Source organism: Cricetulus griseus, chromosome 6, assembly GCF_003668045.3.
Source record: "Cricetulus griseus strain 17A/GY chromosome 6, alternate assembly CriGri-PICRH-1.0, whole genome shotgun sequence".
NCBI lineage: Eukaryota > Metazoa > Chordata > Mammalia > Rodentia > Cricetidae > Cricetulus > Cricetulus griseus.
Window position 1 is genome coordinate 23,912,711 of NC_048599.1, and position 23,684 is coordinate 23,936,394.

General features: G+C 41.2%; 1 protein-coding gene across 4 annotated transcripts in view; it reads left to right on the plus strand.

Moving 5' to 3' along the window:
* Positions 1–10,046: 10,046 nt before the first annotated feature.
* Positions 10,047–23,684, plus strand: part of Trpc4ap (transient receptor potential cation channel subfamily C member 4 associated protein) — an 82,104-nt gene continuing 68,466 nt past the window's right edge. For 3 of the 4 annotated variants that reach the window (XM_027421372.2, XM_027421374.2, XM_027421375.2), the window contains exon 1: positions 10,047–10,259. In XM_027421372.2, coding sequence (XP_027277173.1) covers positions 10,092–10,259 — 168 coding nt within the window. In that variant the 5' untranslated portion in view covers positions 10,047–10,091. The remainder of the gene's footprint in view (positions 10,260–23,684) is intronic. The other variant, XM_027421373.2, reaches the window with a different exon arrangement.

Genomic DNA, 23,684 nt, shown 5'->3' on the forward strand with positions numbered 1-23,684 from the left:
CCTGAACCAAAACTGGGGCAGGGAACATGCTGGCCAGATGGTCTCTGTCTTTTATCTCTAACATAGGTAGTGACTGTGTCTCATCCCATTGGTGAGAACTCAACTTCACAATCTGACATAGTAGGCTAATCAGAGCAAAGGGGAAAGGAGAGGTCCAGGCATTTGGTATCCTTGTTGTTGGTTGTTTTTTGTTTTGTTTTTTTTTTTTCCCTTTTGGGGGTCTGCCATCCAGCTCCCGAATAAATATACACACGGAGACTTATTCTTACTTATATAAATGTCCGTCCTTAGCGTGGCTTATTTCTACCCAGATTTTCTCAAATTGTCCCGTCTACCTTTTGCCTCTGGGCTTTTATCTTTATCCTATATACCTTTCTTTACTTCTTACTCTGTAGCTTGCTGTGTAGTTGGGTGGCTGGCCCTGGAGTCCTCCTCCTCCTCTTGCTCCTAGATCTCTTCTCTTACCAGATTTCTCCCCCTATTTATTCTCTCTGCCTGCCAGCCCACACCTATCCTTTCTCTTGTCTTGTTATTGGCCATTCAGTTCTTTATTAGACCAATCAGGTGTTTTAGACAGGCAAAGTAACACAGCTTCACAGAGTTAAACAAATGCAACACATATTTGCACCATTAAACAAATGTTCCACCCCATAAACAAATGTAACACATCTTTAATATTCTACAACATACCCTTATTGGGATAACTACCTTTGATAGAAAAAAAATTACATGATTACAATTTGTTGAAAAGATGGAGTTGTCTTGTAGCTTTCCCATATTATAGATTTTCTTGTCTGCTTTGGGCTGAACTAGAAATGTGAAGAAATAAGTAATGAAGACAGCAGGTTGTGGCAGAGATGGCAGAGGCCTCAGAACAATGTGATGGGAATTGCCAATTCAACCCCAAAATGAAATGGAGTTCTGCCAAATGCTACAATATAGATGAATCTCGAAAATTCATGCTAGCTAGAAGCCAGACACAAAGGGCCTTTTATGTTTTATTGCCCAAGTGCTGGCAAATAACCTCCCAGGCACATTCTTGTAAGCGACTCTAATTAAATTCACCAGGTCACTCACAAAGAGAGGGACTTCCTGGGAAGAAGAGTTTTCTCTAGAGAGTAGGGGGATGATGTAACAAGTCTTTCTCTGTACCACCAGCTCCCAAACAATAACATGGAGACCTCTTTTTAATTATGAAAGTTTGGCCTTAGCTTAGGTTTGTTTCTAACTAGCTCTTTTTTTTTTATACTCTTTTTTTTTTTAAATGGTTTTATGCATTTAGTATCTCATTATGCACCAGATCTCATTCAAGGTGGTTGGGAGCCACCATGTGGTTGCTGGGAATTGAACTCAGGACCTCTGGAAGAACAGTTTGTGCTCTTAACCTCTGAGCCATCTCTCCAGGCCCCTCTAACTAGCTCTTATAACTTAAATTAGCCCATTTCTAATAATCTATGTGCTGTTACATGGCTCTTGGCTTTTTTTTTTTTAAGATTTTATTTATTTATTTATTTATTTATTTATTTATTTATTTATTTATTATGTATACAACATTCTGCTTCCATCAGAAGAGGGCACCAGATCTCATAACGGATGGTTGTGAGCCACCATGTGGTTGCTGGGAATTGAACTCAGGACCTCTGGAAGAGCAGCCGGTGCTCTTAACCTCTGAGCCATCTCTCCAGCCCCAGCTCTTGGCTTTTATGTCTCCTGAATATCTTGCTTCCCCTGCATCCTACTAGTGACTCCTCCTTTCTTCTTCCCCCAGACCTTTCTGTTTCCAGAAGTCCCACCTAACCTCTTCCTGCCTAGCTATTGATCATTCAGCTCTTTATTAAACCAATCACAGTGACACATCTTCACACAGTGTAAAGGACTATTCTGCAACATTTCCCCCCTTTTATCTAAATAAAAAGGAAAGGTTTTAATTCTTACATAATAAAACTATAAACAATGAGAACAATTATTGGGTAACGAATTGCATTCATAATGTTCAGTCCATTTGTATTTGGCATATTCAGAGAAAATACTTTATTATCTACCTTATCTTGATGAATGGTTTATACCTAAACCATTTTCTATCATAACTTATATTACCATCTTAAAACTATCTTTTTAGACCTTAAAACATTTTCTTAGATCAACAACTTAAGCTTTTATATCACTTAACCTTATACATTTTACATCTCTTTTGTAAATTTTTTTCTCAATTTTGTAACAAAGAAAACTGTAACTATCTCATCTTCAACTCCATCAGAGAGCCAAGAAGGATAGAATATTACTTGAAATGCAGAGCAAACAACTTTCAAAACTAAGAAACAACAGAGGCATCTGACTACCTGGACAGTCATCCCAAGATTCCTTTGTAATATTGGGGCATCCATCTTCAGCCTACAGGCCTAAGATATCTGACAGACTTTTCTATGAAGCAGGAATTTTGAAGAACTGTCCTACCTTGCCTTGGCAAAGTTTGGCAGTTGTCTTTTTTGTGTCCTGCTTGTCCAATTTGGAAAGCATACTGTCAGCAATTTCTTGCTCAAATGGCTAGCTTTTGACACAAAGAAAGCAAACTCCATATGGAAGTTCTTCAAGGCCCATCATCCTTTTATGAAGCAAATTGGTGCTGCCAGGAGCAGCTGTGTCTCACTGTTATGAAAAGCCTTATGTTATTAAAACATTTTAAATGCCATATTCTGTAAGTCTTTGAAGTGTTTGAAGATCACCTATCTAAAATATATCTTTGTATGACCTTGAAAACACACCTAACATGACTATAAGATTGATTGTTATGGATGACTACTAACCTGCATTTCTTTATTTTCTTAAATAGCTTTTAAGGACTAAAACTTTACATTTTTAAATGAGTTGCATAGGTACAATGCCTTAAACAAGAATAGAAACATATATATAGTATAAAAATAATCTCAAATTTGTATATACAATATACAAATATATTTGTATCAATATACAAAATTCCATACCAATGTAAAATAGTGGTTATTCAAAAGGAGACTCAACAATCCACCCTCTTATTCCATCATTTCTATACTATATTCCCCCTTCTTCCTTTTTGAAAGAGATTCTTGAATCTAATTTCCTTTGTTTAGCTTTCTCCCTGACTATGACCAGCAATTTGTAACCAACCCCCCTAAATGATGACAACATCCATATCCACCAAACAACCAAAAGCTACCCACCTCTTGAGAATGTGGGTGTCATGTTCTCTAGACTGCTTCCTGTTGTCTGGGGATGATGGCATCTTTAGGGGACCCTGAGAAAATTGAGATAATGGCCCAGTTCTGGGGAAACTAGCCATAACATTTGTTGTCCATTCTTGGTGCAATGGGAAAGTGCAAGGCTTATGTGTAGTCCTAACTAGAATGGTCTGTGAGGCTGCACCATCTCGGCCAACAGACTTGAAGCTTCTCTGGATACAGAACTCTGAGGAAATTGCAACAGAGGCACTCTGGGAGGCTGGATCACCTGGGCCACCCATTTTCATTGGTGACTGGTCCTCTTGCTCTGTCTTGTAGTTTTTCTAGGTTTATTTCTTTATGTCTGTAGCCAGGATTTTCATGGGGTCTCCTCTGGTCAAATCTGATCTTGAACTATAAAGGAATCAACACAACACATTGTCCAACTTCCATTCTGAAGCCAAGATATCCCTAAAGTATATAGGGTAGTTTAATTCAGCAGTCTCTCCCATAATCCACTGTTTCTCAGCAGCTGTAATTCTCTGTACATTAGCATTCAAAAAATTCAAAGTCAACAAAGCACCATACAGGATACAGATGCCCTGTGTATTTCCCATCTTTACATGTTTTTAAAAAATATTATTTTTCTCTTTCTTTTTCATTTCTCCTTTCTTTCTTTCTTTCTTTCTTTCTTTCTTTCTTTCTTTCTTTCTTTCTTCCTTTCTTCCTTTCTTCCTTTCTTTTGTTTTTCAAGACAGGGTTTCTCTGTGTAACTTTGTAGACCAGGCTGGCCTCCAACTCAGAGAGATTTACCTGCCTGCCTCTGCCTCCTGAGTACTGGGATTAAAGGTGTGTGCCACCACCGCCCAGCTTATTTTTCTCTTTCTTTAAAGACTTGATTTATTATTTATAAACTATTTTTTTTTCTGGGGCAGGAAAGATGCCTCAGAGGTTAAGAACACTGGCTGCTTTTCCAGAGGTTGTGAGTTCAATTCCCAGCAACCACATGGTAGCTCACAACTATTTGTAAGGAGATCTGGTGCCCTCTTCTGGCCTGCAGGCATACATGCAGGCAGAACACTATACTTAGTAAATAAATAATCTTTTTAAAAAACCATATGACTATCTATCCCTATTTTCTTTTCTTTAGCAGCTTAGCACATTTTAAAACTTACTCTATTTAGAGGTTTTCTTGGTCTAGATTTTACTAGGTGTCTTCAGCCTCACATGTACAGCATTCTTTGCTGTGAGCCAAACATTAAATTGCTAAGCAGCAACTAGGCCCTCCTCTGTAAGCACATGGCTTGGCATCTGGCTCTGCCCTCTTCATGTTGGTGAGAGTGGAGCCTCATGCCTAGAGGTCTGGCCTGGAGCCAGTCTATCTGCCCCAGTCCTAGTCCCCTAGTCCCCTGCCACCGAGTAGAGTGATGCCTGATGCTCATAAACCCCATTTAAGTACTTTGTAGCAGGGCCTCTTTAAAAAGACTCTGTACACTGAGGCTACTCAAGAGGTCTCTTTCTCATGCCCTATGTGGAAATATGTGCACTTACGCTGGACACCATTTGTAATGGGTCTTTCTTCATACTGCCACCTCCCAAATAATGACATGGAGTGTAGTTGGTTGTTTTATACTCCTTTGCTCTTTTGGGGGCCCACCATCCAGCTCTCAAATAAATCACACAGAGTCTTATTATTATTACTTATAAATGCCCAGCCTTAGCTTGGCTTGTTTCTTGCCAGCTTTTCTTAAATTATCCTGTCTTCCTTTTGCCTCTAGGTTTTTACCTTTCTCTATTTCTGTATATCTTTTCTTTCCTTTTTATTCCATGTCTGGCTGTGTAGCTGGGTGGCTGACTCCTTCTTTTCTGGCTCCTTGCTCTTTCTTCTCTCTTTTTCTCCTTCTGTTTATTCTCTCTGCCTGTCAGCCCCATTTATCCTTTCTCCTGCTTTGCTATTGGCCATTCAGTTCTTTATTAGACCAATCAGGTGCCCGGCCCATAAAGTAACTATTTAAAACAACAAACCATTGGGCCAGTGGATGGATCTGTGGGTAAAGGCTCTTGTCACCAAACATGGACATGAACCCAGAACCCACAGGTAAAAGGAAAGAAAAGGACCCCCCCCCACCAGTTGCTCTCTGATTTTTCTCTCTCTCTCTCTCTTTGTCTCTCTCTGTCTCTCTACACACACACACACACACACACACACACACACACACACACACACTGTAAAAAATAATTTAAAAACCCTCAAACATTAAGTACATTAGAAACAAAATATGAAAATAGTGTTAAAAATTACACCTCAAGATGCTGCGTGATTACATGGACATTTCTTACTATGGCCTGAGTATAATAATGTGATTCTCTTTGATTATGACTTCCCCATGATTAAAAAAAAATTGCTCTAGAAAAATCTGTATGCCTAATTGAGATGATCTTGGTAGTTAATTCTGGGAATTTACAGCGTCATATGTAGTTATACTTCATGGGATTACTGCAAAAAAAATTAGTCAAGCTAAGAGTTTCCATTTTGTTTAATTTTCTTTTCCATGTTGACCCAAATCCAGGTCCCCTTGGTAGAAGGATGCTGGTGGTGAGGAGCAGCTTGTCTCCATGGGAGAAAGTGGCAGGAAAGAGATGAAGTGCACTTAGCATCACACAGATACCTGGGAACCTTTCTCCTTAATTCCTAGTCATATGGAGTCCTTAAGAACCAAATTTGAGGTGAAGGTTTTAAAAAAGACTTATCTTTATTATTTTAAACGTATTTGTGTGTTCTTGGGGTATGTTCATGTGAGTGTAGATACCTGTGTAGTCTAGCCGAGGGCATCAAGTCCCCCTAGAGCTGGTGTGAGCTCCCAGTGTAGGTGCTGGGAAGGGAACTCAGATCCTCTTAGAGAACAGTAGGAAATTTTAATAGCCAAGCTGTCATTCTCCAACCCCATTTGCTCAGTTTTATTTGTGGTTTTTGTATTGTGCAAACTTCACTGAGGTTGTTCTTTGGTTCTGTTTGTGTGTGGAAATCTTTAGTTTCCTACAGATGGATGGTAGGAAATAGAGATGATTTTGCTTCTTCCTTTCCAACTTGGCCACTTCTTTTTTTTTTTTTTTCTTGACTAATTGTTTTGGCTATGTTTTCTAGAATTATACTAGCTAGAATGCTATTTAGTGTAATGCTGAAGGAGAGTTATTGAGTCAAAAGAAGTATGCTTCTAACTCACTTGATACTGATAAAAAATTGCTTCCTGAAAAAGCACAACAGACCTTCTCACCATCAGCATTCCACTTGGGGAAACTAGGAGACTTACATTTTTGTTTGTTTGTTTGTTTTCTCTACATGTATTTGCCATCGTTGTTCTAAGACTTGCCTATTCCTGCCCATCTAATTCTTTCTTTCTTTTTTATTTTTTGGAGACAGGGTTTCTTTGTGTAGCCTTGGCGGTCCTGGAACTCACTCTATAGACCAGAGATCAGCCTGTCTCTGCCTCCCGAGTGCTGGGATTGAAGGCATGTGCCACCACCACCCAGCTCATCTATTTCCTTTTTAAAAACATTTATTTATTTATTTACACACACCGTGTGTGTGTGTGTGTGTGTGTGTGTGTGTGTGTGTGCGCGCGCACATGTGCACATGCATAACAAGGATGTTCTGGCACTTGTGTGGAGGTCAGAGGTTAACTTTCAGGAATGGGTTCTCTGCTCTCAACTTTTGAGTTCGGGTCTTCTGAGCTGGCAGCAAATGCCTTTACCACAGGTCATCTCACCAGCTTCCCGATACCCTCTCTTTCTACTGTGCTATTTGGCTTGTTGCAATTTTGTAGGAGTAGCTTTATCTGTTCAGTGAGCTATTGATTATATAAAAAAAAAAATGATCACTGACTGTTCCAGGCACTGTTCTGGGTACTGGAGTTGAGCATGGCAAAGTACTAAGCATCACGAATAGCTCTAACTGGAGAGGTGGACAGAATGATGAATTTTATGTCAAGTGGAGAAAGCAGGCGTGAGAGCAGAAGAGACGGCGCTTTGGATCTGTGTTCAGCAAAGCAGTCTTTGATCAGAAGGAAGGGGATGAGAAAGCCAGCAGCTCAGACAGCTACCTGGAGCGGAGGTCAAGGCAAGCACGACAGAAGTTCTTCATAATACTAAGTTAACTCTTTCCCAGAATGCCACGTGCCTTCTATGGGTGTTCATGCTGTCTTGTACAAGAGGTTATCCTGATGTTGAGGTCTTCTAGTCATGCTTCCGGATTTTATACTTGAGAAGACTTTTCTTCCCCCAAATCATAAGAGGATTATCTTCCATTCATTGCTGACATTTTATGCTTTTAACTTTTTTTGTTTGGGTGTTTGGCTTTTTTAAGACAGGGTTTACCTCTGTGTAGCTCTGGCTGTCCGGAAACTTGCTCTGCAGACCAGGCTGACCTCAATTCACAGAAAACCAGTGCCTTTGACTCCTGAGTGCTGCTGTTTAAGTCGTGTGACACCACCACCACCAGGCTGAGATAGGTAAGTTTTAAGGCAACAACTGAGTGATATCTCGGGGTACTCAAAGGTGACCTTATACTTTCTTCCAGACAGGTAAAACTGCCAGAGAAGTAAGATGTTGCATTATCTGTTATTAGTCATCCAAAACTTTTTGTCCATTTTATTTTAAAATTACATGTATTTATTTAATTAGCTTGTGTATGTGTATGAATATGTATATATACCATGATATGCTTTTAACAGCTTTGTGGAAGTATAATTTATATTTCAAAACCTACCCGTTTTGAATACAGTCCAGTGATTTGTATGTATATAAATGTATGTAGCTGCACTACTGTCACCGCAACCCAGTTTTAGAAATACACTCTGATTTTGTTATGTTTAGATTTGATTTTCCTAAGATGAATTTTAGATTTTAGTGTAAAGTTGAAGGCCTGTTTTTTTTTTTTTTTCCATTGGTTTGAAGAAAATCTCCTTCACTACAGGATAAACTTCCTGTTTCTGTTTTTTCTCCAGCAATCACAATTATTATGTAATTACATCACTTTTCTTCCCATTCCTCCCTCCAAACCCTTCCATATGCAACCTCCTTGATCTCTTTCAATATATATATATGTGTATATATATATATATATATATATATATTATTTATTTATTATGTATACAACATTCTGCTTCCATGTATATCTGCACCCAGAAGAGGGCACCAGATCTCATTACAGATGGTTGTGAGCCACCATGTGGTTGCTGGGAATTGAACTCAGGACCTCTGGAAGAGCAGTCGGTGCTCTTAACCTCTGAGCATCTCTCCAGCCCCTCAATATATATATATTTTAAATTTAAAAATTACATTTAATTTGTGTGTGTGTATGAGAGAGACAGAGACAGACAGAGAGAGAGAGAGAGAGAGAGAGAGAGAGAGAGAGAGAGAGATTAGAGGACAATTTGGAGGAGTCATTTCTTTCCTTCCACCAATATTGGTCCAGGGAACCCAACTTAGGTCCTCAGTCTTGACAGCCCACTGCCTCTACCTGCTGATTCATCCCTCGAGCCCTATTTTATTTGTTTTAAACCAGACAATCTAGTAGTGATCTGCTGGAGGTGAGCAGAAATCATACTTTCTAAAGTGGGCATTTTAAGATGGTAACCACGCAGGTCGCTGGTGGCGCACACCTTTAATCCCAGCACTCGGGAGGCAGAGGCAGGCGGATGTCTGTGAGTTTGAGGCCAGCCTGGTCCCCAGAGTGAGTGCCAGGTTAGGCTCCAAAGCTACACAGAGAAACCCTGTCTCGAAAAGAACAAAAAATTTAAACAAAAAGATAGTAACCACAGTCTAGTTTGTCCTGGCAGTGCCCATAAATGTCTGTTGTTTTAGTCTAATTATTTATTACATCATTTCACACTTTACGGGATTTTGGTTTGTGTAACAAATTAAAGCCTCCTTTGTTACAAGCAGCAAACTTCATGACATCCCAATTCAGCACATTCAGCTCTCCCTGGAGAGAAAACAGGGAAAGAGTGGTTACCGCTGCCGCCGCGCTACAGCGGTTCAGAAGAGAGAGAGAGCACACTAGCGCAGGGAAATCAGCGCAGTGTTCTGTTTGGCAGAGGCTACGACTTACCAACCCCACTCCTTGCATTATTTCACTGAACTTGACCACAACCTCGCCAGTTACATTTCTTTGTGTGTGGACTTGCTGTGGTCCCTGTAGTCTCAATCCCCTCACAGGGTGCTCCACTGTTCTGCTCATCACCGCACCCTCCACGTCCTCTATTGTTCAGTGTGAGGAGTACAGCTGGCTCCCTTAGAAATTATTTATTGACATCTGTAAAATCTCAACACAATTTTGTAATTCATGAAATGTTTTCTACCATTTTCTTCGAATCTTTTATATATTATTTACATAAGATATATTTGTTAATTATAATACAAATGTTAGTTGACTCATCTGAGCCCATATTGAATGAACTAACTGAGGAGCAAGGGTAGACTTGGCTGGAGGCAGTCGTAAAAAGAAGGGGACAGAACTCAGAATCAAGTGTCAATTCTGGCCTAGGGCCTTTCACTAGCCACTCGGCTGCATCATCCCTAAACAGACAAGAAATTCGAGAGCATGCCCACGCAGCGATCAGTCTTCCATCTGGAGCAACCTCACAGAAATGCTGGAGGTGGGATGTGGGGAAACAGGTGGGTCCAGGAGGCCAGCATCTCTGTCATCTGCCCGACCTCGGGAGAAAGACTACACTTCCCATAAGACCTCCGGGCGCGCACATTTCCCCCCACCCCCCCGCCACGCGGCCTGCATCTCCGCGTCTGTCCACTGGGGGCGATGTGGAGAGTCCTCCGCCGCCCCGTAGAAATCTACGCGGCTCTGGGGCCGCTTGCTTCCTGTTTGTCGGACGAGGAGACATGGCGGCGGCGCCGGCAGCGGCTGGAGCTGGGGCCAGCCGGGGGAGACAGTCGGCAGCTACAGCGGCGGCATGGGGCGGCTGGGGAGGCCGGCCGCGGCCCGGTAACATCCTGCTGCAGCTGCGGCAGGGCCAGCTCACCGGTCGGGGCCTGGTCCGGGCGGTGCAGGTACGAGGCCGGCCCGGAGGGGCGGGGCGGGGCGGGCCAGGCTGGAGCTGGCCAGGGGCCGGGACAGAGGCCTTTTCAGGCCGCTGCGGGACCGGCCAGATCCCCCGTGGCTGGCCGCGGGGTTGTCCTCAGTGCCGGCCGGCCGCTGTCAGCCGCGGCGGGACGATGGACAGCGGCCGGCTGGGCGGCCTGCAGGTCTGGGCCGAGTGGGGTCGCGCTGCCGGGGTGCGGATGGCGCGTATGAGCCCTGGGCCGAGTTTCTAGATCCTCATTTCCCTGCGCCACGTCTGCATGTCTGGGGGCCCTTGGCGAGTTGGCTTCATCTTCTACTGGCCTGGCGTTTGCCCCTTGTGAGCAGGACCGGGTCCTCCTCCCTGCAGCCCCCCAAACGGTTCGCAAGCCTATCGTAGATGTCATCTTCTCAAAGAGGCCTTAACGTTGCTCCCCCTCTTCGAAAGTAGGCCCCTATTGTTATTCTGTCAAATCCTCCAGTTCGTTTTCGGTTGCATTATTTTCCTAGCCTGTAATTGCATATTTCTTTGTTGTGTGCCCTTTTCACGCCTGTCTCCCACATTAGGCTGAGCTCCAACGGGTGCAGAGACTGTTTTGCCAGTGTAGGGCGACATGCTTTGGAGGAAGAACTTTAGTCAAGCCCGAGTTCAAAGCCCTACTTTCTGTCTTGCTTGTGCAAGTTATCTTTCAGTGACTTAGTTTCAGGTTATTGCTAAATTCAAAGGAGATAGTAGTGTAAAGTGTTAGTGCATTTCAGGTGCAGATAAGGGCCGGAGAGCGCTCAGTTAAGGTTATATTTAATGCCTAGCTTATCATCACACCGATTGATACGCAAGTCCAGTACATGCGTGGCGTGTGTGTGTGTGTGTGTGTTTGTGTGTGTGTGTGTGTGTGTGTGTGTGTGTGTGTGTGTCTGTGTGCGCGTGCGTGCATGCGTGCGTGCGCGCGCGTAGGTGCGCGCACAGGACACTACTTTGAATAATGCAGGATGGATGACTCCTCTCACATTTTCCTCATCCTCTCAGGTGGTCCCAGAAATTTGCTTTGAAACGGAAGTTTAGCTGGGTGCCTGCCTTTAATCCCCAGCAGTTGGGAAGCAGAGGAGGCAGGCGGGTCTCTGTCTGTGAGTTCCAGGGAAGCCTGGGCTACAAATTGAGTTCTAGGACAGCCAAGGCTGTTACACAGGGAAACCCTGTTTTGAAAAACAAACCGAGGAGGGGGTGGGAGGGAGATAGAACATTAGCTTAAGTAAAAGATAGTTTTGCATATGATTTTCAGGAACACACAAGAAACCAGTTGAGTGTTGAATTGGAGAGGAGTGGGAATTAGGTGTGTGGATGAGGGAATGGAATAGGTGTGAGATTTTTTTCAAAGTACCATTACATATTTAAAATTAATTTTGAGCCATTTGAATATTACTCAAAGGACTAAAAGGGTGAGGGTGAGATAGTCTGTATTTGTAAAGGGTTGCAGATGAAGGAGCACTTTTGGGTAGCCATATTTTCTTACAGAAACTGTGGATGAGCATCTTTCCTTTATTGCATTTTTCTGCATCTGCCCTAAGAAGATCTGAGGAATACTTGTTCTGTCCTTGAAGTCAGGATATGTCACTGAGCTCACTATGTAGAGACAAGCAAAGAGGGGACTGACCTTTAATAATCACATACTTTGGATCAATCAGTGTGCAAGGTGTTCATGTTTTGTTTTGTTTTTTTTTAAGTAAGTTTACTTTTGAGACAGGCTCTTCCTACATAGATCTGGCTGGCTTCGAGTTTATTATATAGATTAGACTAACCCTGAACTTGAGGTAGTGCTGGGAATACAGGTATGTTCCACCACATCCAGCAGTTTTCAGTATTTTGAGCCATGTGCTGAATTCATCTCTTAATACAGATGAGGAAATTGAAGTTCAAAAAGGTTAGGCAATGAGATTCTAAATACCCCTTCAGATAATCTGTGTCCTAAAAACAGTGAGCCATAGAAATCTTTAACATGCTGGATGAGGCAACTTAGGGAAATAATTTGTTTCCAGTGTTGAAACTATGAACTAGGAAACTATGTTGGAAGACTGTTGGATTATTCTTAAAGCCTGTTTTGACTGGGCATTGTGGTCCTCACGATTACTCTGTTAATCCCCAAAGTTTGTTTGGTTACATTGCTTTCTTAGCCTGTAATTGCATATTTCTTTGATAGTTTTATACAGGTGAGGGAGTTGTTTCAGAGGTTGAATTAGGAATTCCTGTCCTCCAAATAGTAGTGATAATGGAAACCTTTACAGTTCATAGTTTCCTCTCTTAGTAGAGTTTTTAGTTTTCCTCCTTGCTATGCTCTCCCTATCTTCTCTCCTGCTATGCAGAATAAATCATTTGCTCAACCATATTTCCTTAGTGCAGTACACATATTGGTTACCGCATATGGCACAGTAAAAAAGTGCCAGGTTTTTAAAAAACGTTTTGAGGGGGTGGTGGAATGGGAAAGAAAACAGATTTCATTAAGTAGACTACAAGGGGCAGCAGGTTGGGCAGTAACAATAGCACCACCTGCCAAAAAATACCTTTTAAATAAAAAAAAAAATACAATACAGCATCTGATCATTACAACTGTTTGAAGCTATACAGTTCAGTACTTTTTACTATTTTCACACCTATGCACACCTAATCTCTAGAACTTTCCAGCTTGCGAACCTGAAACTGCATCCACTAAGCAACTCCTCATGCCCCTCCTCAGCTTCTGTAACCACTTTCTACTTTCTCTTGCTGAAGGTTTATCTGAGTAATACCATATGGTAGAATTTCTCTGGAAAAGTCTGGATTTGAGGTAAGATGGATCTGAATCAAATCCTAGTTCCGACCTTTTTTAGCCTGTGTCCCTAGGCTAAGATAATCTCCTCAAATCTCAGTTTCAGTATTTCTGAAGTGATAGTGAGGACATCTATCCTATAAGGTTGTTAGGAGAATCAGGTGAAATAGGTCCAGAAAGTTTAGCCAGTGTGCCAGATACTGGTTATTTGATAATAGTTGCTCTCAGCTAGCAGTAATGAGACTGGACTTTTTTGAGAGAGTGTCTTATTTTGCTTTGTATCTGCAGTGCCTGAAACCATGCCAAGCACTTGAAAGGAAGGACTTAGGAAACTATTTAAACTGAAATATTGTATCCCTAGTCTGTATTTGCCTATAGTCACTCTCCAGTGACCCCATGGCTTTAAAGAATTACAGAGTCAGGACACCTGTGATTTGAAACCTGGATAGGGTACATATTTGCTTTATGTCTTTGAGAAAGATACTTAATATCTGTTTCTTTTTGTTTTTATTTTTCGAGACAGGCTCTCACTAAGTAGCCTTGACTGTCCTGGAACTCTGTAGACCAGGCTGGACTCGAACTCATAGAGATCCATCTGCCTCTGCCTCTGCCTCCTGAGTGCTGACATTAAAGGCATGTGCCACCACTGCCTGACAATGTATGTTTCTTTATATGTAAAATAGAAATCATCCCAGGACCTAACTAACCTCTTAAAATTATGGTGAGGAAAATAAGTTTTTGCATTAAAAATAGTAACTGAAGTATGAGTGTGCAGATAGGTTAGTTTTTATTATTTTTAACAAATACTCTATATTCTGATGGCTCTTAAGTCTATATTTCTACCTCTGACTTTTTTTTTTCTTTAGCTCCACATGGGTAGGTATTTCCAGCCACCTGCTCTGAATGTCCATGTAGATAAAAATTTAACATGTAGAAGATCAGAATCTTGGTTCCTCTTCCATCAAACCTTTTCCTCCCTCAGTCTCCCCCTCGCTAAGTGGGACACAGGAGCAGCCTGGGAGAGGACTGTAGGTCACAAGAGTTAGAATGGGCTGATTCTATTTGAGTTTTCATTTGCCTTATTTTCTTCCCAACCTTTTGTCTGTCCTCTGTCAAGGTAATAAATATGCCAAGATACTTTGCAGTTTATTGATGCCTTCATATTCATCTGCACATTTGATCCTCAAAAAAAAAAAAAAATGGGTCTTAAAATCCTCTGCTTGAAGCTCCCCAGCTGCTTCCCATTGCAGTAGAAATAAATCTGTTTCCTGTATAATGAGGGCGCAGGTCTTCAGGGCCAATAGAGTTGAGGGGAAAGATAGACTGGATAAACTGGGCACTAGAACAGTGTACCTGTGCAGATGGTCACCCACCATCCTCAAGTATTCTGTAGCCTGGAAGTTTGGTAGTCCGGGTTATGGGATCCCTTCTGTTTCCCAAATGCTGTTCTTTTGTCTTTGTGATCACTCTAGATTTCACCTGTTCTTACTTTCACTTTTTTTTTTTTTTGTTTTTTAAGATGCTCCCTACTTTCATTTCTGTGAGTTACTAGGAATCAGACTTGGGGCCTGGTACAAGCTAGCAAACACCCTCCCACACCTCCCTCCCCTTTTCATGCCCACCCCCAACCCCCATGTACTGTTTGCTTTAGGGTTGAAACTAATTAGGGTTGAAACTTAGGAATTTAAGAAAAACTTCTCTTTTCTGGTAAGGGCAATGTGATACTGAGAAAGCCTGGGAAACCAGGTGTGGTGGTGTTGCAAGCTGGTAACTCCAGCACTTGGGAAACAGGCAGGGCTGTTACACACTAAAAGGCCAGGCCAGTTCTAGGCCATCCAGAGTTACATAGAGAGATCCTGACTCAAAAGCTAGACCCCTTCCTCACTGGTTAGGGGAGAGAGAGGGAGGGGAGGGTGAGAGAGGGAGAAAGAACCTCTTGGATAAGTAAGTCTCAGAAATGTATAAATACTATTAATTTCAGTAGCATTTGTACCCACAAACCCTCAGATGCACTCCTAATTGTGTTGAAACCACACAAACACCATTGCAAAGGATACAAGTATTCAGTGGTTAATGCTTGTTATCAGACTACCCTAGCAAGATATTTAATTATCCTTTGTAATGTCTGTTTGCCTGTACTTAGGTATTTTGAGATGTTAGCTATGTTATGCTTAGGATTAAACAAAGAAGATATACATTTGTTTTCATAGAAATTAGCTTTTAATTATTTTAAAAGGAAGGCAGTAAAGACAATGAATGAAAATTGTGAATGCCTGGAAATGTCACATTGACTAAACAGGCTGACAACTTAGGGAACATGATGTAAAAGATTATCATGCCTGCAAACTGTCAAACCACAAGTGCTTGAAAAGAAAACCCTGTATGACACCTGCCAGTAACTCAGCTGTAAAGATGACTGGATGGTGGCTTTTTCACAGGGCTCAGCTACTTGCAAGGAAAACAAAGTGGAAACGATTATTTTTATTTATTATATTTTGAGACAGGATCTCTCTCTGTAGCCCAGGCTGGCCTGGATCTTACTATATTGTCCCAGATGGTCTCTTAATTCATGGCATGCCTCCTGTCTCTGTCCAAAGTGCTAAGATTAATTATAGGTACAAACTACCATGCCTGGCTTTACATGTTATTCTAAATAAGTGTTTTGTAAGCCAATGTATAAGTAGTAAAATTCCTTCTGAAGTGTTTGGACTGTGACTGGATCTCTGGGTGTCATGAGGCTTATTACAGACAACAGCAATGCCCTGCCCCACTCTTCCCTCTGACTTCCATTCTCCCAAGGCAACCATTGTCCGTAGTGTAGCTATTGCTTTCACTAGAGAAGGCCCCAAGAAGCTAGAGAGCCAGTATTTCTAACTTGTTTATAAAGCTGTTTCTTGACTTTTCAATTTGATAATATCTATTTTCTTCCTCATGTAAACGATTAGACTCTGTATGTCATGTGTCTATACCATTCTCTCAGTATCACAGTTTTGGTTGTTGGTATAAATTACATTCTGCTGCTGATGTAATTACTGTTTATAGCAGAGCCATGTATACATAAAGTTACTGGCTTAATGTATTTTTCCTTGGCATTCAAAATAGTCCTTTTCATGTTGTTTTATTGCTATATAAATGCATACATAGTAAAATTCGCTCTCTCTTTTTTTGTGCTAGAGCCCAGGCCTCACATGTGCTGAGCGTGTGCTATACCTTTGAGACATTTTCAGTGTGTGGTTCTAGGGGGTTTGATGGGCGTGTGTAGTCATGTGAGGACCACTGCAGTTTGAATCTAGGAAGTCTCCTTGTAGAGAGAGACTTTTCCATGATCCTTCATCTCCCTTCCTAGATTTTTCCTTTTGGAGTCACACTGCATATGCTGGTCCCATCTCTCATCACTGTGACTGACACCTGATGGAAGCAGCTGAAGAGAGGATAGTTTTATTTTGGCTCAGGCTTCAGAAGTGTAGTCCACCATGGAGGGGATGGCATCCGAGTAGGAGTCCATGGTGCAGACAGGCTGCAGTGTGCTCTGGCTAGAACAACCTGGGCGTTACCTTTAAGAGCTGTCCCCAGTATCCACTTGTGCTACCTAGGTTACAGTCCCAAAGGCGCTACAATCTTCCAAGAGTACAACTAGCCAGGGACCAAATGCTCAAAAATGAGCCTGTGGGGGTACATATTATATTTAAATGATACATCTCATAAAGACATGTCATATACTACATGAAACCTTCTGAGTCTTTTCCTACCATAAAACTGCATCCTTTTTACATTTACTCTCTTTATATGCATAACTTGACCCCAAACTCTAAAACTTTGGCTTTTTAAGTTTTCCATCCTCCTCTTCCTCACTGGAGTTTGGATTGGTGTCTTTGCAGCTGGATTCTTAGAACACCCTTCATCAAATTCAGAGCATTTAACTCTTGTTTTTTGCTGACTTTCCTGTGTTTTAGACCTTGTATTCTTAATCTGTATCTGTCTTTCCTGGAACACATTTGATATTAGACTCCCAGGAAAGTATGTAAGAGGTATTTTTTTTTCATGTTTACATATTTGAAAATGTCTTTTACTCTGGCACTCACGTATCAGGTTTAATTCTGAGTTGCACATTATTTTCTCCTAAGTTTTAAGTAATAATGTTCCATTGTCTTTGATCAAGTTCATTCTTTTAAGCCACATTTTGTTTTTAGGCTCGTCCTTGAAGATGATGAAGTCATGGTCGGTCCATCTTTGTTTTGGCTTGTTATTGTATCAGTGAATCACAATTCGGTTATTTTAATTTTGAGAAATGTTTGAGATCCTTCCAGTTTGGGCGCTGGAATAGTGCTGATATGTTCATGTCTTTGGTTTGCATTTGTATAGCCTGGAGGCTATATGCTGAGAATTGCTAGGGTGGAAGATAATCCATCACCAGAGGTTCTCAGGTGTGTATACCAGTTTCCATTCTCAGCAGTGTCTGTCAGTTTCATGTTCTTGCTACCCTATAGGGTTGTGTCAATCTTCTTAACTTTAGGTCCCCCCACCATGTTTAATGGTATAATCACTATGTGTTTAGTTTATGATGGGTTTATTTTCATTAACTCACTTTTCAGAAATCCCCTTTTGTGAATTGCCTGTTAAATAGTTTGTAAATTTTTGTTATTTTCTTTTAGAAAATTTTTTATGTGTAAGGGTGTTTTGCTTGTACGTATATCTTTATGTGTCATGTGTATGCCTGGTGCCTGAGGACACCAGAACAGGGCCTCAGATCCCTTGGAACTGACATTACAGATGGTTGTGACTCACCAAGTGGATGGTGACAATTGAACCTGGGTCCTCTGGAAGGTCACCAGTGCTCTTAATCACAGAGCCATCTCTCTAGGCCCTGTTTTCATCTTTTTAACTTAACCAGAAGTCTTTGACATACACCCCCCCCTTTTTTTTTAAATAGTGTCTCACTGGCTAGCCTGGAATTCCATCTGTAAACCAGGTTACCCTTAAACTCAGAGTTTGCCTCTGCCTCCCGAGTGCTGGGATTAAAGGCATGTACCACTACATCCACTGGATATATGTACCTTTTATAGCAATGTTTTATAGATATTTTCTCCCGTTCTGTGACTCCTTTTTAATCTGTAAAGATTTTTTGATGAGCCAGGCATGGAGGAGACAGAGGCAACAAGACCTTTGAGTTCAAGGCCAGCCTGGTCTATATAGTTCCAGGCCAGCCAGTGCTACATAATGAGACCCTATCATAAAAACAGCAGACACATTTCCTGGTGAACATAAATGCTTGGTTTTAATATAGTTCTTTCTGTTACTTATGTGGTTTTTCCTGTTTAAGAATCTGCCTGTTCTCAAAGGCTTGAAGACTCTGAGTGTCTCTGAAGTGGTAAGGATTTACTTTGGATTTAGCTATGCATCCCACTGAGACTGGCACATTTGTGTTCATAAACCACTTATCTCTGGACATGTTCTTCATTTACTTGTGAGGCAAGTGTTGCCATGTAGCCTATGCTAGCCTTGAATTCATGGCAGTCCTCTTGCTTCAGCCTTTCAAGTGCTGGGATTAGCAGCACTTGTCATCAGCCTGGCTGTCTGGAAGTGCTCTTTGCTTTGAGTTTCTTGCCGATAAATTGCACCATGTTTCTTGTGGTGTATGCCTTTACATCATGTATTATTTCCCAGGTTTTTGTTGTTGTTGGTTTTTTTTTTTTTTTTTTTTTTTTTTTGAGACAGGGTTTCTCTGTGTAGCTCTGTAGACCAGGCTGGCTCAAACAGAGATCCGTCTGCCTCTGCCTCTGCCTCCGCCTCCCAAGTGCTGGGATTAAAGGTGTGTGCCACCACTGCCCGGCTTATTTCCAAGTCTTTTATGTCAAGCTTTTCTTAAATGTTTCTCTGGGAGGCAGCATAATAAACTTTGTTTTAAATGGAATATTTAGTATCTTTACTATGATAACTGATCTTTGGAGATTTAAATGTATTTATTTAATCCAATACTTGCTCTACAAATGTCATATCAGTTCTGTGTTCCCTTTTGGACTCTTTAATATTTATTGTGTGTATGTCTGTGTATACATGCACATGCCTGTGTTTTTGGGGGTCAGTGCAGTTACATACATGCAGAGGAGGGTATATGTGTAAGTCAGAGGACAGCCTTGCGTGTCTGTCTTCAGATGCTGTCTCCCTTTTTTGTTTGAGGCATGGACTCTCATTGGCTTGACCTTCACCACATAGCCAAGTTAGTGGCTGGTGAGCTTACCTCTGCCATTGCTGGGGTTACTGTGTACTTCACCATGCCTGGCTTTTTATGTGAGTTCTGGGTTCTAAACTCAGATCTTCACACTTGAGAGGCAAACTTTACGGGCTGAGCCATCTCCCCAGTCCTCAATGTGTCTTTTAAAATACAATTTTATCAAGACGTAAAGCAAATAACCAAATTTACCCATGCTTGTAAGCCCAGTACTTGGGAGGTGGAGAGTAGGGGAAGTCAGGAATTTGAGGCTGGTCTGGGCTCCATTATATACTGTCTCAAAAAATTTTTTTTACTAGTTTTAAGTTCCATTTGAGGGAATTTTTTTTTTTTTTAATGAATTATAGGCTGGTTCAGGGGTTCAGTTCCCAGTACCCACATGGCAGTTTCCAGCCATCTCTACCTAAACTCAGTTCCAGGGATCTGAAGTGCTCTGCAGACCTCTGCAGGCACATGTGTGGTGCACATACATGCAGGAAAACAGCCACACACATAAAAATAACAAATAAATCTAGAAAAATGCATTTATAAAATCATGCAACTGTGACCAAAATAGTTTTAGGGCATTCCTGTCACTTTAAAAGTTCACTTATGTCCATTATTTATTTAGTTTTTCGTAACAGCTTTGTTGAAGTGTTGATAGACTTATTTCACACACACCCATTTACGTATTCAAGCCAGTAGCTGTTTGTACTAAGCTACAGTTACCATAACCAATTTTAGAACATTTCCTCAGAAAGGAAAACAAACAAACAGACTAAATAAATAAATAAATAAACAAACAAGTAAACTCAATAGCATTCCTTTAATCCCAGTACTTGGAAGGTAAAAGCAGGAAGATCAAAGTTCAAGGCCAGCCTCAGCTACATAGTGAGTCTATGATAAGGATGGTTAGTTGAGATTCAGTCTCAAACCAAAACCCTGATCAACCTTGTACCTATAGCAGTTACTTCACAATTGTTCTCTCTGGCCTGTGGCAGCAGCTAATCTTGTTTTCTGTCTCTATGTATTGGCTTGTTCTGAATATTTTTTTTAAGAATTTATTTATTATGTATACAACATTCTGCTTCCATGTATATCTGCACACCAAAAGAGGGCACCAGATCTCATTACAGATGGTTGTGAGCCACCATGTGGTTGCTGGGAATTGAACTCAGGACCTCTGGAAGAGCAGCTAGTGCTCTTAACCTCTGAGCTATCTCTCCAGCCCCTCTGAATATTTTTTATATGAAATAGGATCAAATAATATATGGTCTTTTATTCTGATTTCTTTCATTTAGGATAGTATACCTCAAGATTTATCTGTGTTATGTGTATGATTTCTGGCCAAAAAAGATTTCCATCATACTAATGTTCTATATTTTGTCTGTTCACCAGTGGATGGACACTTGAGGTTCTACTTTTGCTTACTAAAATTACTGTTGTTGTGAGTCTTGGTGTACAAGGCTTTTGTGGACATTGCCTAGGAAGAGAATTGCTGAGTCATATAATTTTGGAAGGAAGGGAGGGAGTGTGTGTGTGTGTGTGTGTGTATGTGTGTGTGTGTGTGTGTGTGTGTGTGTGTGTGTGTGTGTGTGTGTGTGTGGTGCTGGGAATCCATCCCAAGGCCTTGCTAAGTAACTCCTCTAGGCCTTAAATCTTTGTGACCCTCCTGTCTCTACTTTCCAAGTACTGGAATTAGAGTCACACTCCATTCTTCCTGGCTGTGTTGAATTTTTCTGTGCCATTTTCCATTTCTGCCTGGAGTGAGAGCTCCATTTCTCCAGACCTCAAACACTTCTTATTTTTGGACTTTGTGATCATATGGTCCTGGTTGGTGTGACATTAGCTCATGTGATTCAATTGCTTTCGATGATGACTACTGATACAGATCATTTTTCATGCATTTACTGGCCGTCTGTCACCTTTGGAAAAATGTCTGTTTAGAGGCTTTGCCCACTTTTACTTGTAAAAATGTTGTATAGTAGATGGGTTTGTCAGCATATCCTTTTCTTTTTATGTATATCTTGGTAGTTCCATTCAGAGAATGGTCCATTTAATCTAATAAAATTGTGACCATAGAGTTGCTCACACATTCCTTTATTGTTACTGTCCATAGGATCATCAATAATGACCCTACTTGTTTTTCTGGCACTATCCTTTTTCTTCATTAATTAGCCTGGTTAAAGTTTATTGATTCTAGTTTTCTTTATAGATCTAATTTTTTTATTTAATCTTTCCTTTTTTTGGGGGGGGTGGAGGGGGAGGTCCTTTTGAGACCAGGTTTTATTCAGTCAGTCCTTCAGGCTAGTGTTGAATTCATGTTTATCCTTTACCTCAGCCTCATGAGTGTTACATGTCTGAGCAACTACAGTCAGTGTGCTGGCTGGTTTTGTGTGTCAACTTGACACAAGCTAGAGTCATGAGAGAAAGGAGCCTCAGTTGAGGAAATGCCTCCATGAGATCCAGCTGTAAGGCATTTTCTCATTGGGTGATCAGTGGGGGAGGGCCCAGTGCATGGTGGGTGGTGCCTTCCCTGGGCTACTGGTCCTGGGTTCTCTAAGAAGGTGGGTTGAACAAGCCATGGGGAACAAGCCTGTAAGCAGCTCCCTCCATAGCTTTTTGCATCAGTTCCTGCCTGAAGGTTCCTGCCCTATTTGAGTTCCTGTCCTGACTTCCTTCAGTGATGAACAGCAATGTTGAAGTGTAAGCCTATTAAACCCTTTCCTTCATAACTTGCTTTTTGGTCATGGTGTTTTGTTGCAGCCATAAAACCCTAAGACAGAGTAGAGTGTTGGTGGCACATGCCTTTAATCCCAGCACTCGGGAGGCAGAGGCAGGCGGATCTCTGTGAGTTCGAGGCCGGCCTGGTCTCCAGAGCGAGTGCCAGGATAGGCTCCAAAGCTACACAGAGAAACCCTGTCTAAAAGCCAAAAAAAAAAAAAAAAAAAAACCAAAACAAACCCTAAGACAGCTTGAATTAAATTATTTTGGTCATGCGCTCCCGAGCTTGTTAAAGTAGAAGCTTATGCTATAGACTAGAGCCATTTCTCTTTTTTTTTGCTAACACATGCTTTTAGTGTGCTAAATTCTTTCTTAAATCCTGATTTTGCCATTTCCTACAAATTTTGATAAATTATCTTTTCATTTAGTTCAAAATATATTTGTTTTCTCTTGAAGCTTATTTGACTTAAGTTATTTAAAATAGATTGCTTCATCTCCAGATACCTTAAACTTTCCAACCAGTCTGCTCTTTAGTTCTAGACACATTACATGGTGGTTTGAGAACACTCTTTGTATGGTTGCTACCTTTTGAAACTCACCAAGGAGTGCTTTGTGGCCAAGGATGTGGTCTGTCTGGTGACTGTTCCATGTGACTTTGAGAATAATGTGTGTTCTACTGTTGTTGGATGAAATACTCTGCAGATGTCGGGTCTAGTTGATCGTGATGGCACTCATGTCAGCCCCATCCTTACTGATTTTCCTGCCTGATTGAGGATTCGTGAAGTTCAAACACTCATCAGTTTCTCTTGGTAGTTCTTTGAGGTTTTGCTTCCTATATTTTGATCTGATATTATTTGGTGCACTCCTGTTTTTTTGTTTTTGTTTTTGTTTTTTGAGACCGGGCTTCTCTGTATTGCTCTGGAGTGGTGCATACTCACTAGATAACTAAGGCTGGTCTTGAACTTCTCCTGACCTTTGTGCCTCCACCTCCCAAATAGTGGGTTTATAAATGTCTGCCACCACATAGTCTCTATACTTTTAACTGAGACATAACACCATGTTTAAAGCATTTTTTTAAAAAAAGATAAATTTTTATTACTGTGATTATGAGCTTTTTAAAAAAAATATATTTTTAGCTAATTATGAGCATGTGTATAAGTCTGTGTTTGGGTATGTGCATATAAAGCAGGTACCTGAGGAGGCAAGAGCCATTGGGTCCCTCAGACTCCAGCTATTGGTGGTTGTGAACTGCCTCATGTTGATTGAACTTGGATCCTCTGTAAGAGTGGCACAGGCACTCAATCCTGAGCCATCTCTCTATAGTCACTAAAGTGGGTTTCTCATAGACAACATATAGTTTGCTCTTTTGTTTCTTTTTATTCCACTGGCATATATATATATATATATATATATATATATATTATTCATAGGCTTTTGATACTGTCTCTAGTTAGTTTCTAAACCTAGTGTGTAGCAGTCATCGGTGTGTCTGGCCATGCATAGACTTGTGCAGTGAGCAGAGACTGGCATAGGAGGGTAGATTCTGCCACATGTGCAGCTGAGTTACATTTGTTATCTTTACCTTCCTGAGCTTTCTGCTTCTGTGGATTGATTGAACATTTATGAGACAGCACTGACACCTCTCTTAGTGTACTATCTTCTGTAGTATGTGCGGGTGTGTG